At 43.9% G+C, this 19,295-nt stretch overlaps 1 protein-coding gene across 1 annotated transcript in view; it reads left to right on the forward strand.

The window, feature by feature from the left end:
- Positions 1–19,295, forward strand: part of RXFP2 (relaxin family peptide receptor 2) — a 489,744-nt gene that overhangs the window by 440,719 nt on the left and 29,730 nt on the right. The window contains exons 11-13 of the mRNA XM_077484098.1: positions 3,131–3,202; positions 6,383–6,454; positions 9,617–9,685. Of these exons, the coding sequence (XP_077340224.1) occupies positions 3,131–3,202; positions 6,383–6,454; positions 9,617–9,685 (213 nt within the window). The remainder of the gene's footprint in view (positions 1–3,130; positions 3,203–6,382; positions 6,455–9,616; positions 9,686–19,295) is intronic.

Here is a 19,295-nt window from a genome sequence, read left to right on the forward strand (position 1 = left end):
CAATGGGTAGGGGTACAATGTACCCGATTCTCATTCACATGGGGGGGCGGGTTCTGGGGGCCCCCTTGTTAAAGGGGGCTTTCAGATTCCGAAAAGCCCCTTGCCCGCAGACCCCGACAACCAATGGCTAGGGTTGTGGGAAAGAAGCTCTAGTCCCCATCAACATGGGGACAAGGTGCTTTGGGAGGGACCCCAAAGTACCCTCCCCATGTTGAGGGCAAGTGGCCTGGTATGGTTCAGGAGGGGGGGGAGCTCACTTGTCCCCCCCTTTTCCTGGCCTGACAGGCTGCTTGCTCAGATAAGGGTCTGGTATGGATTTTGGGAGAGACCCCATGCCAATTTGTTTTAACATTTTGATGGGGAGTTCCCCTTAAAATCTATACTAGACCCAAAGGGCCTGGTATGGATTTTTGGGGGGGGCACATTTTTTCTTAGTTCTGTCATAGGGTTTTCCTTAGCTACTTCAATACACTCTATTATATACTCTGCACTGACTGCACTGTATCACTGTATATATATATATATATATATATATATATATATATAGTCTACACTGCCTGCACTGTATATATAGTCTACACTGACTACACTGTGTGTGTATGTATATATATATATATATATATATATATATATATATATATATATATATACACTAAACTGCCTGCACCGCACTAACTAACCCGCCTAATCTACTATAGCTCAAGTTATCTCAATCTCCTCCATGTATCACACTACATATTATGGCCACCGTGTAAGCAGCCCTATATAATGTGGGACGTGGACTTAGCCCCCTGAGCCATGATTGGCCAAAGGCACCCTGCCTTTGGCCAACACTTGGGACACTAATCACTGTGGGTCATTTTTAAATTTGCAAATACATTAATTATATAAACATTTTTTTGTGAAAGGGATTTCAAATGTTTTCATGTATAAATATGTAAAAGTTTCCTAAAATTATCAAAGCAGAAAGCAATTAAAAGGAACGTAACTGAGCGAATATAAATAAGCTGCAGTACACAGCTGTCAGGTTGTGTACACAAAAAATGTATGTGGCTTTCCAAATTTGAGTTAAAACTTGTATGTTGTCTTAGCCCTTGTACACACGGTCGGAGAATCCGTCGGAATGTGTCCTATTGGACCGTGTCGTCGGATAATCCGACTGTGTGTGGTATGCATCGGACTGATTCCGTCGGAATATACGTCGGACCCAATTTTCCAACATGTGGGAAATATTTCCCGACCAACTGGGCCGGTCGGACATACTCCGATCATGTGTAGCGAATCTTGCTCGGACCAAGTGCCACGCATGCTCAGATCAAATTCCTACATCAAAGCTATTGGCTACTAACCTGAATGTAGTCCCATCGTAACGAAATTACGTCATCACGTTCTGAAAGATCGGATTTTTCGACAACTTAGTCCGACTGTGTGTATGCAACAGTTTCGGACAAGATCCGACGGAGAAAATCCGACGGATTTGGTTGTCAAAATCTCCGACCGTGTGTACAGGGGCTGAGACTATAACAGGCAAGCGAACCACCTTCCACTTCACAATTATGTGTCACTTTGTGTTGGTCTATCACATAAAATCCCAATAAAATACATTTAAATTTTTGGTTGTAACATGACAAAATGTGGAACTTTTCAAGAGGTCTGAATACTTTTTTTAAGGCATTGTATATAAATGCCAAATATCCACATATTTGCATTGGTATCGATGGGTGAAGGAGGAAGTTGTATATGTAGGTGTGTATGCTATTAGCATGTGTACATGCAATTCAGGTGTAATATAAGGTATAGCGAGTAAGGATGAGCCCGGTGTTCGATTCGAACCCATGTTCGAATCGAACATCAGCCATTCATCCGTTCGTCGAAAACAGAACTTTGTGGGCCATTCGCATCAAATTCGTGTGATATGAACGGCCCACAATGCACTGCGCCAGTCGCAGTGCATTGCTGGCTGATAATTGGCCAAGCATGCACTGTGACCCCGCATGCTTGGCCAATCACAGCGCCGGCAGCGGGGAGAGCCATAATTGGCCACAGGTTGGATGCCTGTGGCCAATTATAGCTCTGGGGGTTTAGTACACGCCCCACACTATATAAGGCCGCCAGCGCGGCAGCCTTGTGTAGTGTGTGGCGGCGTTCATAGAGAGAAGGATAGGCAGGGTGAGTGTCAGCTTTGCTTTGCCATTTTTCTCAAAGATTTTCCTCCATTTTGCCAGGACAAGACATTACTTAATAATTACTTAATGCTTTAATAGCCGCAAGCAGTTTTAAATGGCTTTTTTTCCTTTACAAATGTCATTTTGTGCAGGGACTGTTCTAAACATGCCACTTCACAGGCATAATTTAGACACCCCCCAGGTACGATATTTAAAGTAATATTTCACTTTTTTTTTTCTTTATGCATCATTAAAATGACTGCTGCAGAAAAAACTTCAGTTTTTAAAACTTCTTTTTGCATTGATACATGTCCCCTGGGGCAGGTCCCGGGTCCCCAAACCCTTTTTAGGACAATAACATGCATATTGGCCGTTATAATTAGCACTTTAGATTTCAAACGTTCGCATCCATTGTAATTAATAGCGTTCTAGCGTTCGTGCGAACTTTCGGTCCGTTCGCAGGTTCTGGTGCGAACCGAACTGGGGGTGTTCGACTCATCCCTAATAGCGAGCCTCCAACTGAAAAAAAAGTCTTCATTTTGGATTGAGTAGGCAGGGCCTGATTCTTTATTGTCGAGGAGCCTGGTAAAACAAAACTTCCAACATCCTGAACCAGCCATGACATACTCTGAGCCTGGCTGAGAAACTTAGATATGTGTAGCCACAATCTCTGTACTCCCAGTGTTCTCACATACAATAGAAGTTTATTGTGAACATGTAAGCTGGTGCCAACCTGCCTGGCTAAAAGTGCTGAGAATTCATGTTTTTAGGACAGTTGACAACAGAGGAGATCTAACAAACGATCAAAATGCCAACTCTAACCAAAACTAAAGAATCTTTTTGGGTGGCATTGCCTTTTACCATTATTGATTTCCTGGTTTGGTGGCATACTGTAAAGCTTTTGTCAGTGTATAATTTGCATAATGTTATGTTTTATTAATCATGCGTGATATATTTTAATTTAGGTTCTTACGTGGGAACCAGATCAGCTTAGTGACAGAAAACATATTTTCATCTTTAAGAAGTTTAGCAGAAATGTAAGTTACCATCGTCTTATGTGGTCCGTGACAAACATATGACATGCAGATATTTTTACTTGCAGCTCTGCACATCTAGTGTCCTTTCAAAGTTGTTTTCATCCACTGTAACGGCCATGTGTATAACACCTTTCTTCAAACTTAGATGAAATCATTAAAATGAAGCTGCATTTATCCCTCAGGATGGACTATGATACAGCTTGATTCTCCCATGTACACTCAGCCTAAAAGGGTCTGTCCACCAAAAAATTATATATTTAGTATTTGGTAGATGCTGCAGATTTTAACCAACTGACAATGTCTTCTAAACAAGATGGACAAACAAATGTGGACCCCCTTCCAAATGATTAGGTTCAGGTCAGTGGTTGACAAAACCAGCAAGGGGCCCCTGTGCAATAATGGTATTTATGCCCTAATAATTACTATGGTAATGCAATGTTAATTTTGTCAACAAAAATATTTTTGTCATAGTTTTCATCAGCTGTATGTTTTTAGTGACGAAAACTATGCGGAAATAAATTAGAATCAAGTCAATTGACAAAAACTATGTGACGAAAATCAATTACATTTTTCATGGAACAAAAACAGAGATGAAAATGTGAGGGGGAAACATTTACCCACCTGAACCTACCCTTCTTCAGAGCAACACCTGTCTGTTAAAGCCATAGACCCCTGACTCTATCTGCAAGCTGTATTGGATGAAAGACACAGGTTCCCATCAATTCTTTCCCTTTCCTATGCAGTTCCACATATCACACTCATTCACGCTATCTCTTTGGTGCCCTCTGCTGGCCTTTTCTAAATCAGCAACACAATTCCATCCCTAACCTATAATAATAGCATATTAAAGTTTAAATATGTATTGCACTATTGCACTACCACATAAAAATAAGTAGGGGCATCCACTAAGCTGCCAAATAATATCTTAATATTTAATGTTGGTAATATATTGAGGTAATATGTGCAATGGCATTACAGCCAATAGAGTTTAAATTTTTGGAGGTTTTTTATATTTTAAAGTTGCACTTCTGTTTGTCAAAAAGTAATATTTTTTTCTTTGTTTATAAAACTTGGTTTTATTTATAAAGACGTTGTATATCACAATGGCTATATCTGTGTCTGTAGTGCATGTTCAAACCTTAATACCATAAATAGTAACATGTAATTAGAGTTTTACTCCATGAGTATATGAGTTTGGAAATTCTAGCTTAAAAAATGTATTACAAGTTAACTAAACCGATTAGATTTTAGTCGACCAAAATGTACTGGAGATTTTAGTTGTCTTAAATGTGAATAAAATGAAAACAATTCAGATGACTAAAATACAACTTAGGCCTCTTTCACATGGGACGGATCCGTGATGATCCACCCGGTGAACATCCGCTTGCTCCGCGGGGATTGCTCCGTCAATCCCCGCTGAGCAGGAAGATGACAGGTCTGTCTCTGCACACTGTGCAGGGATGGACCTGTCAGAGCACCGCTTTCCCCGATGGGTGATCGGATGACGACAGACTGCAGAGTCCGTCGACACCTAATCCGATCCGGCAAACGGATGGAAAAGTAGGTTTTTCCTCTGTCACACTTTTTCGGATCGGAGCAGATCGGATGTCAGCGGACATGTCACCGCTTTCAAGAAATTCCAGAAAAAACAGGGAAAGAATTTTTTTTCCCATGGCTTCAAAATTTTACATCTCTACACTGACCAAGCATGTAACATTTGCATTTACACTGTCAACTAATGCCCCTAATATAACGATGACTGGTGTAAATACCTCCATTACATTGGTTACAGGTATAATCTCATGCTACATTGGTAGCCAGGTGTAATTTCCTGTTACACTGGTGGTATGTGTAAATTACACCATTACATTGGTGGTCAATGTAAATTTCCCCTTAAATCAGTAAAAATTCAGAATGAACCCTCTGATGCTAAAGTGGTGTGATCACATGTTAACACTACAAATTCTAGATGAGCCCTCTGTACACACATGTAGGTTCAAGGTCAGTTACTCATTAAAGGTTTAGTTCACCTTTAATGACATTGTCCCCATAAAAACCCTATGCATTACAGCATCCTCAGTACAATAATACACAATCCTCTGTTTCGTAAAAGAATGCTTACTTATTCCATTGCTCTCTCCAATCTGCCCTACAAAAGGCTCTTTTCCTACCCACACATGCTCAATCCCTTTTTTTCTCATAGCTGCATGGGTAGAGAAAAAATCAGATTGCTCATTTATGAGTTGCAGGGGCTGCATATCCAACACCTTGATACACCCTATCATCTGTAGCACGGAGAAGGGAGAGCAACTCCCAGGGAATAATCAGCTCAAATAGTAAGCATTATTTTACAAAACTGAAGACTGCATATTAATGTACTAAGGACACATGTTTTTGGAAAATAATATTAAAGGCGAACTAACCCTTTAAGAAATCCAGTTATGCAGCAACACTATGGCCTTACCACAGGCATACTGCTGTCTTAAAAAAAGAAGGACAAGTCAAGGTGTCCTGACTGGCCTCTCCACCTATCATGCAGTGTTCTGTGTAGCATTATAAAGGGAATACTCTAACAGACAACTTTTTATGAGTGGCACCTAAAATTAAGCTGCAGTGTGAAGTAAACATTGTGCTGTCCATCAGTATCTGCGGTCTTTTGTAAAAAGGTAAAAAGTATTGAATCCAGGGCCAAGACAAGGGGTGGGCAGAAGGGACGCTGCCCTGGGCGCAACATGTATTATAAGGATGGAGGCGCCGCAAATTCCTTCTACTATAAGGCCGACCGGTGCATCACTCACTACTTCTATTAGCCCAGTGCTGGAAGCAGCAAGGAGAGGAGGAGAGAGACGGGAGGAGGTGCGGGCTGTGCTCTCTCTCCCCCTACTCCTAATAGGCTTGCACATAATGGGGGGGCTGCGCAATTTGGCATCTTTGTCCTAGTTACTGGATGATACTGTCCTGGCACTAATTGAATCCAGCATAAACATGACAGCCCCGAGTTACATGTACCTTTTAAAAGCCAGCATTGGTTCTTCTATCTTGCCCAGTTCTGTGTTCATTCTTACAAACCTGATGAAAAGGTTCTCTGTCATTTTGTGAAGCATTATTAATGCAATCCAACAAATGGAGCAATTGAATAATAATTAAAATAGCTCTTTTATTTTTACTTGTTACTTACAGAGACTTGTCCAATAATTTAATCACAGAAGTGCCACTCTCCAGCTTTAAGGAGCTTAAACATTTGCAAAAACTGTAAGTAAAAATAGTACACTTCCATTCTTATATATCCCGATTTAAAGTGAATCCATTACAAGACTGGAAAGGTCATAGTGTCGGCAGGCCTAAATAAAGTTTAATATTTCTATTTATCATTTCCAAATTATAAATTGTGAAGAATAAACAATTTCAGTGACTGTTGGTTAAATTACCACCACTATTAATCTAATTTATTATCACCCTAATTTGTGACTATTGCAAATGCAGAGTCAGTTTTTGTAAAACTGAAATAGACTTGAAAGTCTAGACAAAACTTTTGTTTTGGATGGAAAGGGGAAGAATAGGAATCTCTTTCAGGCCTTGCTTACTATCTTTGTCCCTGTTAAAGAAATGTAATCTCAGGAGCTGTCACAGTTATCATTGTCCCTGGAGAAGAAAGTATGGGGAGATGTCCTCAACAAAGACTTAGACAGCAACAAAGATGTAAGAGATGTTCTAACTTTTTCCACTGTTGTAACATTAGTTGTTATATTGATAGACCTGAACAAAAAATTTATCAATCTGATGAAATTCTACGTCTGCCGGTTTTTTTCTTGACAATGGATTCCCTTTAAATTACACTTAAAAATGTTAAATGTAATAAATGTGGCTTGGATTCGTAGAATTGGGTGCAGTAGTTTATTTATTACTTTATTCTCCCACCATACTTAAAAAACACATATGTTTAACAAAAAAAAGTATAAATTTGTAAAAAAAGAAAAAATATATTTATTTACAAATAATCTATTATTACAATTAGGGATAGGCCAAACTGCTCTGAGTTCAGATTGACATGTCTTTGGCAAACTTGAAAGAAGTTCCGATGCTGAACCTGAACCCCACTGAAATCAACGGGAGTTGAATCTGTCAAATGAACAATGTTCATTCTCTGGGCAAGGCAAGGGGTGTCAAAAATGAGCATGTGTGGAAGAGGGGTGGGCACTGCCCTGGGGAACATGTACAAATGCAAAAAAAAACTAAGATTCCATTTGGCCAGAAGCAGTGAATTTGTAAATGCTTGAAGTATAACATTAAAAATGCCTGATTCCTTTAAATAACATGCCTGGGGTGCCCTAACCCCGCCTGTGAACAGGTTCATCTATGTGATGCACACATAGTGTTGCAGCAGCACTGACATTTACAAAGGAAAAAATTGCCAACAAATAACACTCATTGCCGGCTTCTGAAAAAAAAAAAAGCACACAGATCCCTCCAAGGGTCTGCTATGTATTTTTGGAGACCTTTTGAGGACCCTGTGTGCTATTTTTTGGGGGTTTTGTTGTTGTTTTTTTTTTTTAAAGAAGCTGGCAAATTAATGCCATTTGCCAGTTATTTAAATTGTATCACTTTTTTTTTCTTTGTAAAAAAATGCCTAGAGTCCCTCCCAAAATGTACACCAGACCCTTTGAGTCTGATATCTCATGCGAAAAAAAAACAGCAATGTCCTCCAGGAAATACATACCAGACCCTTTCAGTTTGGTACAGATTTTAAAGGGGGACGCCATGCAAAAAAAAAAAAAAATTTGAGGTTTCCCAAAAAATCCATATCAGACCCTTAATCCAAACATGTAGCCTGGCTGGAAAGGAAGGGGAGGATGAGAGTGCACCCCCTCCTGAATCATACCAGGTCTGAACAGGCAAAAGTTCAGGAGTTCATCCCAGCATCCCAAAAGTCAAAGTTTAGTCCAAACCTAGGTTCCCCCATTGCAATACATGTCAGTAACAGATGGATCATAAGCCTTATCGTCTACATTTGAATTGCTATCTGTGTCCTTGCTAAGGGAATTTGTCCCCTCTATTTGTCCTGGCGACCTTTGTCACTGGGCCTGAAAGTGACAAAAAAACCTGGAATTTGTATCCATAACAAGAAATAGAAGGAACATTTTCAATACTTGTCGTGGTAAAAACTGTCTAAGAAGGGATTTCGCTCACTTTGGAGGAGGTTTACTCTCACTTCCTGTTGAATGTACAGGACAGGAAGTGAAGAGAAATATCACCAATGTGGCAAAATAAAACAAAGCCAGCAAATCTGACAAGGGTTATAACTCTTCCATGCTCAATCCAAAATTAAATAGAAAAACGTTTTGCTTTAGATTTACTTTAATAATTAATAAGACCCCTTTCACACCACACCGCCCTTTGCGTCGGCGGCAAAACGCAGCTATTTTTAGCGGCTTTCACACTACAGACAATGGTGCAGCTTCTTTAGGGTGGATTGCAGGCGCTATTTCTAACGCTATAGCGCCTGAAAAACGCCCTGGTGTGAAAGGGGTGTAAGAGATACTTGGTAATAGTTAAGAAATGTTGTTAGTTGTATGGCTTGTACGTGGTGTTTATTGTTTTTACAACATAAATATATTTTTCGTTCTGCTTTTTTGGGGGCATTTTGGAGACAATCCTTATTGAGTCTTTTGCTTTTCCAGGTCTTCCCACCATCTAGTATTTATTTTTATTTTTTTGCTATGGGGCAATAAAGATTTGATATATATTAAGTACATTTGTTAGCCCAACATTTCATATTCCTAATATGTGCTTGCTATAACATGTATTTGTATGAGAAAGCATCCTGTTCTCTTTCTATTGCTTCCTTTGTGTGAAATCCTTGGAGTTCCTGTCAGTCACCTTGTATTTTTATTTAAAACTGACCATGCTAAGCAGGAGGGCACACTTTGGTCAGTTCTCTAGCTATGCTGGGAACTCAGTGTACGCTCCCTTAATGATCAGACTTGTCTTGACACACCCCCACTACACAGCCATTCACTGGGAAGCTCAGTGTACTAGCAATTCTCCAGCTCTTAAGCAACTGAGAACAGAGGGAATGTGATCACTTATAAAAAAGGGAAAAAAGGTATTTATAATGTTTTTTTTTTTATATCTATACACAAATGGTTTGCCTTTCATTTATATTTTAAACTGAATAGGTTGTTTTCCAAGGTGATCATTTAAAATCACTTTAAGTAATTTGGTTGAGGGAGGGGGGGATGTTGGAATGAAGATAATATATACACATTGAATTGTTATAAGAACAGTACAAAGTTATCCCAGTCTATTAACTGTAGTGGTAATTATTGCAATAAAACGTAAGTGTAAGTGCAGTAAAGTGTTTTCATAAGCACGCTTGACTTTTTACAGCTTTGTTTTATTATGTTTTTATTGCAGTAATCTCAGTTGTAATCCATTATCACTTCATACTGAGCAGTTTGAAACATTACCACATATTCAGTCACTGTAAGTAAAACGAAATCTTTCTCTTTTTTTTTCTCTTTATATTATTACTTTATATACTATGTATGGATGTGATAATAAAGTGTAACTAAAGGCAACACATTTTTTTTAGTTTTGGATACAATTGATAAGGGATCAAATACTTATTTCACTCATTCAAATGCAAATTACAGTAATCTAGAACTTTTTTGTTAGTTATACTAAGCTAAGCAGGATGTGGAAACCTTGCAAAAAGATCTGAACAAATGAATGGGGGTGGGCAACTACATGGCAAATGAGGTTCAATGTAGAAAAATGTAAAATAATGCATTTGGGTGGCAAAAATATGAATGCAATCTATACACTGGGGAGAGGACCTCTATGGAATCTAGGATGGAAAAGTACCTTGGGGTCCTAGTAGATGATAGGCTCAGCAATGGCATGCAATACCAAGCTGCTGCTGACAAAACAAACAGAATATTGGCATGCATTAAAAAGGGGATTAACTACAGAGATAAAAGGATAATTCTCCTGCTCTACAAGACTCTGGTCCAGCTGCACCTAGAGGATGCTGTCCAGTTCTAGGCACCGGTCCTCAGGAAGGATGTACTGGAAATGGAACAACTACAAAGAAGGGCATCAAAGCTAATAAGAGGTCTGGAGCAGGCCCGGACTTACCATTGGGCTTGACTGGGCTCAAGCCCATAGGCCCCACCCAATAGGGAGCCCCGCGGGCCCCGCCGAGATGCATAGCCGAGTGTATTCGGCTCAGCTCCGCTAACAGTCATGCCCATTCCCGTCCTATGATGGACATAACACAGGGACTGGGCGTGACTGTGAGCCGAGCCGAGTACACGCGGCTACTCTCGAGACTGCGAGGGGCCCTGAGAGCCCTTGTAACGACATATTCGGTGACCCATCGCAGTTTGCTACGGAAGTAACGTTCCGTCGCCGCCATCTTGCTACACCCCACACTCGTCCACAGTAAGGATACACTAAGAAGTAGTAAAGCAGACATGTTGTTACACCCTCCGGAGTTTTGAATTGTAGAAGTATTTATAACATTAAAGTTAGTATTTCGTGAAATACAGGACTTAGAACTCCGTCTGACTGCTTAGATGTTGAATTTTAAAAGCAGCGAACTTCTGTTAGATTAGCAAACCTGTGATGATGTGCAGGCTTGCCGCTGCTTTTAAAATTCAAGCTCTAAGTAGTCACACAGAGTTCTAAATCCTGTATTTCACTATATAAACTGACTTTACTGTTATAAATACCTGTAACATGCAAAACTCTGGTGGGTGTAACATGTCCGCTTTACCCCTTCTTAGTGTATCCTTACTGTGGACGAGTGTGGGGTGTACCAAGATGGCGGCGACGGAACGTCATTTCCATAGCAAACTGCGATGGGTCGCTGAATATGTCATTACACCGTCGAGAGGACCTGAGAGCTGCCGAGATACACAGGACTCTTTATCTCGGCGGTGCCATATTTAAACTTCAAGACTGCAATGACAAAGCTGCAAGGCTGCAAATGACACTGGACAAGGCTGCACATGGATGGGCAAGGCTGCAGATGGACACTGATAAAGCTGCATTGATGGGCATTTAAATGTAAGTTTTTTCCTTAAACTTCCCTCCTAAAAGTTTTTTTCCTTAAAATTCCCCCTTAAACTTGGGGTGCGTGTTATATGCCAGCGCATGTTATATGACGATAAATACAGTAATGCTTAGAAGGTAGGGCTCGAAAGTGACTCAAGCCCAGGGGCCCCCACCACCCTAAGTCCTGGTCGTGGAGGAAAGGTTGCGAGCACTGAACTTATTCTCTCTGGAGGAGAGACACTTAAGAGGGGATATGATTTCAATTTACAAATACCATACTGTTGACCCCCCAATAGGGATAAAACTTTTTCAAAGAAGGGAGTTTAACAAGACTCGTGGCCATTCATTAAAATTAGAAGAAAAGAGGTTTAACCTTAAACTACGTGCAGGGTTCTTTACTGTAAGAGCAGCAAGGATGTGGAATTCCCTTCAGGCGTTGGTCTTAGCAGGGGGCATTGATAGGTTCAAGAAACTTTTAGATAAGCACCTGAACGACCACAACATACAGGGATATACAATGTAATACTGACATATAATCACAGAAATAGGTTGGACTTGATGGACTTGTGTCTTTTTTCAACCTCATATACTATAAAATTAGTTTTTCTGGATATTTATGTTGTTGTTCTGTCTTTCACTGTTAAAATAAACCTACCAATAGTGATGGCCGAACGGTTCGCCCGGCGGTCGTTTCGCGGCGAATTTCCGACATTCGCGGTCCGCACGTTCGAACGCCTTTTTCCGTCGTTCGCCGCGGCGGACTTACGTGTTTAATGTATACAAGAACTTTAACCTTTGGTGACACGTTTATCATGTGATACAGGACAGCCAATTGAGACATGACAGCACATGGACACTTGTACATTCCCCCTAACCTATAAATACACCCGATCCGGTGGCCATTTTACATTCTTTCTTCTGTTACGATAGGGACAGGTTCCTGTGTGGAGTAGGGAGAGATAAACCACTAGCTATTTGGTACACAAAAGTTCTTTTCAGGACTGGTATAGGTGTTAGGTGTTGATAGGTTTGCTGTGCTGCTGATTCTTGCAGCAGCCTGAGTGTCTTTTGTTAGTTTAGAGAAAGGGAAAGGACGGTGTATGCTACAGGGACAGCCAGATTAGTCTTTCATCATCATCATCATCATCATCATCATTAGCTGTTACTATCAAGGTCCACAAAAGAGCTGTTCCAGTAACCACTAATCGTTCTCTTTTTTTGCCAATTTGTATAGGGACAGGAAGGAAGCAGTGTTGTCAGGCAGTGAGGGTAATTTTAAAGACTTGCTGTTATTATTAGTTCCACAAAGGTTCTTTTCAGGACTGGTATCAGTGGTACAGTAATAGGCTTGTACATGTATAATATTCTTTCTTCCAAATATAGAAAGGATATTATACTTGACTGCTGCCCTTCTGCTGCAGTCTGCTAAACATTCACAACTCACTTGTTCCACAAAAGTTCTTATAAGGACTGGTAACTTGGTATAGGGTGCTACGGTACATAGGCTTGAGTGCGGTACAGTCTGCTGTTCTGTAAGGACCGCTATCGGTCCACAATAGATAGGGTTGACGTGCACCACTGCTGACCGCTGCCCTATACTGCAGCAGTCCTTCAGCGGTATAGGGACTGACGTACAGTCTGCTAATCACTAACACACAACCTGCTTGTTCCACAAAAGTTCTTATAAGGACTGGTAACTTGGTATAGGGTGCTACGGTACATAGGCTTGAGTGCGGTACAGTCTGCTGTTCTGTAAGGACCGCTATCGGTCCACAATAGATAGGGTTGACGTGCACCACTGCTGACCGCTGCCCTATACTGCAGCAGTCCTTCAGCGGTATAGGGACTGACGTACAGTCTGCTAAACACTAATACACAACCTGCTTGGTCCACAAAAGTTCTTATAAGGACTGGTAACTTGGTATAGGGTGCTACGGTACATAGGCTTGAGTGCGGTACAGTCTGCTGTTCTGTAAGGACCGCTATCGGTCCACAATAGATAGGGTTGACGTGCACCACTGCTGACCGCTGCCCTATACTGCAGCAGTCCTTCAGCGGTATAGGGACTGACGTACAGTCTGCTAAACACTAATACACAACCTGCTTGGTCCACAAAAGTTCTTATAAGGACTGGTAACTTGGTATAGGGTGCTACGGTACATAGGCTTGAGTGCGGTACAGTCTGCTGTTCTGTAAGGACCGCTATCGGTCCACAATAGATAGGGTTGACGTGCACCACTGCTGACCGCTCACCTATACTGCAGCAGTCCTTCAGCGGTATAGGGACTGACGTACAGTCTGCTAATCACTAACACACAACCTGCTTGTTCCACAAAAGTTCTTATAAGGACTGGTAACTTGGTATAGGGTGCTACGGTACATAGGCTTGAGTGCGGTACAGTCTGCTGTTCTGTAAGGACCGCTATCGGTCCACAATAGATAGGGTTGACGTGCACCACTGCTGACCGCTGCCCTATACTGCAGCAGTCCTTCAGCGGTATAGGGACTGACGTACAGTCTGCTAAACACTAATACACAACCTGCTTGGTCCACAAAAGTTCTTATAAGGACTGGTAACTTGGTATAGGGTGCTACGGTACATAGGCTTGAGTGCGGTACAGTCTGCTGTTCTGTAAGGACCGCTATCGGTCCACAATAGATAGGGTTGACGTGCACCACTGCTGACCGCTGCCCTATACTGCAGCAGTCCTTCAGCAGTATAGGGACTGACGTACAGTCTGCTAAACACTAATACACAACCTGCTTGGTCCACAAAAGTTCTTATAAGGACTGGTAACTTGGTATAGGGTGCTACGGTACATAGGCTTGAGTGCGGTACAGTCTGCTGTTCTGTAAGGACCGCTATCGGTCCACAATAGATAGGGTTGACGTGCACCACTGCTGACCGCTCACCTATACTGCAGCAGTCCTTCAGCGGTATAGGGACTGACGTACAGTCTGCTAAACACTAATACACAACCTGCTTGGTCCACAAAAGTTCTTATAAGGACTGGTAACTTGGTATAGGGTGCTACGGTACATAGGCTTGAGTGCGGTACAGTCTGCTGTTCTGTAAGGACCGCTATAGGTCCACAATAGATAGGGTTGACGTGCACCACTGCTGACCGCTGCCCTATACTGCAGCAGTCCTTCATCGGTATAGGGACTAAGAGTTTTGTCACAGGGTCATTTAAAAAATGACAGGCAGAGGAAGAGGCAGGCCCTTCCGCAGGGGTGGTAGGGGTAGGGCAGGAGCAACAGGCTTGAGCCAAAGTGGGAAGTTGCAGAAGGTGCGTTCAATTACTTTAAAGGATGCACCAGACTTGGTTGAGTGGCTCGCTCAGCCTTACTCTTCTGCACCCTCCTCATCCTCTCGATCTGCACCCTCTTCTTCACTCTCTGCTATGTGCACCCCCAAAGACACTACCACCAACAACACGACCACCACCACCACCACCACATACCTTCCGCTTGAGTCACTGGAATTATTTTCCGATCCATATCAAGAGGACATTTCTGATGCGCAGCCACTCTTGGTATTGGATCAGGAAGAGGAGGTAGCAACAAGCGCTACTCAGCAGTCTGACGCCAGTACCCAGATCAGCCCAAGGAGGAGGTTGGTCCCCGGTGTTGCTGCCTACTCCGAGATCTCTACTTATAGCGGTGGGGAAGGTGACGTTGATGATGACGTGTCTAGTGATGTCACGTGGGTGCCCACAAGAGAGGAAGAGGAGGGGAGTTCAGAGGGAGATATGGACCAGCAGATAGGGAGGAGAAGCAGCAATGACTTACATTGCACAGCAGGGACAAAGCAGACTGCAAATGTATCAGGAGCGAGTCATCGACCATGTACGGTCACATCTGGCGCTCCCAGGACACCGGCACATGGCTCCGCAGTGTGGGCTTTTTTTAACGTGTCCGCTGCTGACAATAGCGTTGCCATCTGCAATCTTTGCAGTCAACGCGTTAGTCGCGGTAAGCCCAATACTCACCTAGGGACGACCGCCTTAAGAAGGCACATGAGCAGCCATCACCGAGCCCAGTGGGAGCAACGGAACACACAAAGCCACACTGCAGGCTCTCACCGTCCAGCCTCGTCTTCTACTTCTCCTTCTCCTCTCTCCTCACAATTGTCCTCCACTCCACCTTCCATCACGCCAAGCTCACATTTTTCTGCAAAAAGGCAGGCTTCCGTGGGCCTAATGTTTGAGCGTAAAAAAATGATGACGCCGGATAACCCTCTTGCCCAACGGTTGGCGGCTGGCTTGTCAGAACTCATAGCCCGCCAACTACTGCCATATAAACTGGTGGACTCGGAGGCCTTTCGCAAATTTGTGGCCATTGGAACACCACAATGGAAGGTCCCAGGAAGGAAGTATTTCTCAGAGAAGGGCATCCCAGAGCTATATGGCCATGTTCAGCGGCAAGTGAATGTATCTCTGGCACACAGTGTCGGTGCCAAGATACATCTGACCACAGACACGTGGTCTAGCAAACACGGGCAGGGAAGGTATATCAGTTTTACTGCCCACTGGGTGAACCTTCTGACGGCCGTCAAGCATGTAACCCGTGGCACCCGTGTAGATTTGGTTTTACCGCCACGGATTGCATGCAGGCCTGACTCTTCTTCTCCTCCTCCTACTCCATCCTCCTCCCTCTCCTCCTCAGCTGCCTCCTCCTTTTCCGCTGCTAGCGTCTCTTCCACTGCACCGCCCAAGCTCCCCAGAACCTATTCCACATGCCAGGTGAGACGTTGCCATGCCGTGCTGCGTCTGTTGTGCCTGGAAGCAAAGAGCCACACTGGCCCGGCACTCCTTTCAGCTTTGCGTTCACAGGCAGATGAGTGGCTAACACCGCTCAATTTGACAGTTGGTAAAGTGGTGTGTGACAACGGTGCCAATCTGCTTAGCGCATTGAAACAGGGCAAAATCACGCACGTGCCGTGCATGGCACACGTCTTAAACTTGGTCGTGCAGCGATTCCTTGTCAAATACCCTGGGGTCCAGGACATCTTGCGGCAGGCAAGGAAAATCTCGGCCCATTTCAGAAGATCTTACACGGCCATGGCTCGCCTTGCTGACATTCAGCGGCGACACCATCTGCCGGTCAGACGTCTTATTTGCGATTGCCCGACGCGATGGAACTCAACCTTCTATATGCTTGATAGGCTGCTCCAGCAGAAACGTGCAGTTAACGTCTACCTGTATGAACTCTGCGAAAGAAACGGTTCTGGGGAGCTGGGTTTTTTTTCACCGCGCCAGTGGCTGCTCATGCGCGACACATGCAGACTTCTGCGGCCATTTGAGGAGATCACCAAACTGGTCAGTCGCAGCCATGGCGCCATCAGTGACATGGTACCTTATGCCTTCTTTCTGGAGCGTGCATTGCGTCGTGTCATTGATCAGGCTGTGGAGGAGCAGGAGCGGGAAGATGAGGAAGTCGCAATGCTGGATGAATTCCCAGGGGGGGCTACTCTATCTGAGACAAGTCAACAACAGGAGTCTGATGAGGAGTCAGAGGAGGATGGTGCCGGGGCGGATGAGCAGGAGCAAGAAGAGCATGCTTTAAACCTTTCTGGGATCCCTGTTGTGCGAGGATGGGGAGAGGAGAATGAAGAGGACGACATTATCCTGGATGATGAGCAGGAGCCAGGCCACCACACCGCTTCCACTTTAGTGCAAATGGGGGCCTTCATGCTCCAGTGTTTTAATAGGGACCCCCGTATAAAAAGCATGAGGGTCAAGGACCAGTACTGGGTGGCAACGTACTTAGACCCCCGGTACAAACACAAAATGGCGGAAATGTTACCGCCGTCGCAGAGGGCTGTCAGAATGCAGCACTTCCAGGCCTTGCTTCGAGAAATGCTGCATTCTGCTTTTGCGTGCGCTGGCAGAGGAGCAATTCCCACTCCCAGAGAAGGATTTGCGGGTACCAATCCAACAGCGCCTGCAAGAAGAGGCCGGTTTGAAGATGTGTTGGTGACTTCGGATATGAGGTCATTCTTTCAGCCGACCCATCGACAGGTGTCATCCGGATCCAGCATCAGGGAACGCCTAGACCGTCAGGTGTCCGACTACATTGGGTTAACGGCCGATGTGGACGCTCTGAGGAGTGATGAACCCCTAGACTACTGGGTGGGCAGGCTTGACCTCTGGCCAGAGCTTGCCCAATTTGCAATCGAACTGTTGGCTTGCCCCTCATCCAGTGTCCTGTCCGAAAGGACGTTCAGCGCAGCAGGGGGGATTGTGACCGATAAGCGTACTCGCCTAGCTCACCACAGTGTTAACTACCTCACATTTCTAAAAATGAATGAGGCATGGATCTCGGAGGAATTCAACACATGTGACCAGTAGACCATGTATATGTCTATAAACTATTTTTTTAATCAAGCACACAGACCTTCTTAATTCATTTGGCTCACTTCCTTGACCCAAAAAAGCACACCGTACTATATGCCCCTACCCTCCTCTTTGAAGAGGTTGAGCGGTGTCATATTTCTACTGGGGCTGCTTATGATATCCCTGTGCTGTGCTGACTTCCTCCTGGGGGTTCTTATTATGAAGGGATCACACTATCCCTGTGCTGTGCTGACTTCCTCCTGGGGGTTCTTATTATGAGGGGATCACACCATCCCTGTGCTGTGCTGACTTCCTCCTGGGGCTGCTTACGGTGCTGCTGTCAGTGCTGTATGTCACGGTGCTGCTGTCAGCGCTGTATGTCACGGTGCTGCTGTCAGCGCTGTATGTCACGGTGCTGCTGTCAGCGCTGTATGTCACGGTGCTGCTGTCAGCGCTGTATGTCACGGTGCTGCTGTCAGCGCTGTATGTCACGGTGCTGCTGTCAGCGCTGTATGTCACGGTGCTGCTGTCAGCGCTGTATGTCACGGTGCTGCTGTCAGCGCTGTATGTCACGGTGCTGCTGTCAGCGCTGTATGTCACGGTGCTGCTGTCAGCGCTGTATGTCACGGTGCTGCTGTCAGTGCTCTGTATTACGGTGCTGCTGTCAGATGCCTCTATCACGGTGCATGTGTCATTCCGGTATGTCACGCTGCTGGTGATCATCTCCTGCACCCTCTTCTTTGCCTACCCTGGTCCCTGACCTTCCCTCTCCTCCATTGCCTTCATTAGCTCCATAGTCCTGAATTGTTAGAACAATTTCCCAAATAAAATAAAAATGCTTGTAGTTATCGATCCCAAATTCACCTCATACATGTATTATGTCATTGTCCAGATGGTGGGACTACGTTTTACCCCCTAATAATTACCACGTGGCCGCAAATTCGACATGAAGGTTTGCAAAGTTCGCCTCCCATTGAAGTCAATGGGGCCCGCGGCGAACGTTCGGTTTCGCGAACGTTTGGGTCCGTTCGCATTTCGCTTTCGCGAAACGTCCCGTCGGAAGTTCGTCCATCACTACCTACCAATAACATTATAAACTGATCATTTCTTTGTCAGTGTTAAAATGTACAAAATCAGCAGGGGATCAAATACTTTTTTCTCTCGCTATAGAGTGGAGAGTGATTAGAACACCTGTCAGGTTTTTTTTTTATGCTGTCTGTGCCCCCGTTAGGAAGACTCACCCTCTCTATTGGTCCTGTTTACCTTTATCAACGAAAGCGAAAGTAAAAGAAGTTTCCAAATTTCTGGTTAACACCAAAACAGTAATAAAGGTGAAATCGCCCAATGGGAACACTAGTTCTGGTGACCCTTGTAAAATCCCAGGATTCCCTTTGGAGGACTTTCCTCTTGATTCCTGTTTTGGCTATGAAATAGGAAGTGAAGAGAAATATCCCCTGTAGCAGGGAGTTGCAATTAGCGGACCTCCAGCTGTTGCAGAACTACAAGTTCCATGAGGCGTAGCAAGACCCTGACAGCCACAAGCATGACACCCAGAGGCATGATGGGACTTGTAGTTTTGCAACAGCTGGAGATCTGCTAGTTGCATATCCCTGCCCTATAGGACACATATGGCAAAAGAAAACACCTGGCAGGGGTTATAACTCTTTTTTTCTCTACCCAAAATGAAAAAAAAGTTT

Source organism: Lithobates pipiens, unplaced genomic scaffold (assembly GCF_037356315.1).
Source record: "Lithobates pipiens isolate NorthernLeopardFrog02 unplaced genomic scaffold, aLitPip1_a1.2 Scaffold_16, whole genome shotgun sequence".
Taxonomy (NCBI): domain Eukaryota; kingdom Metazoa; phylum Chordata; class Amphibia; order Anura; family Ranidae; genus Lithobates; species Lithobates pipiens.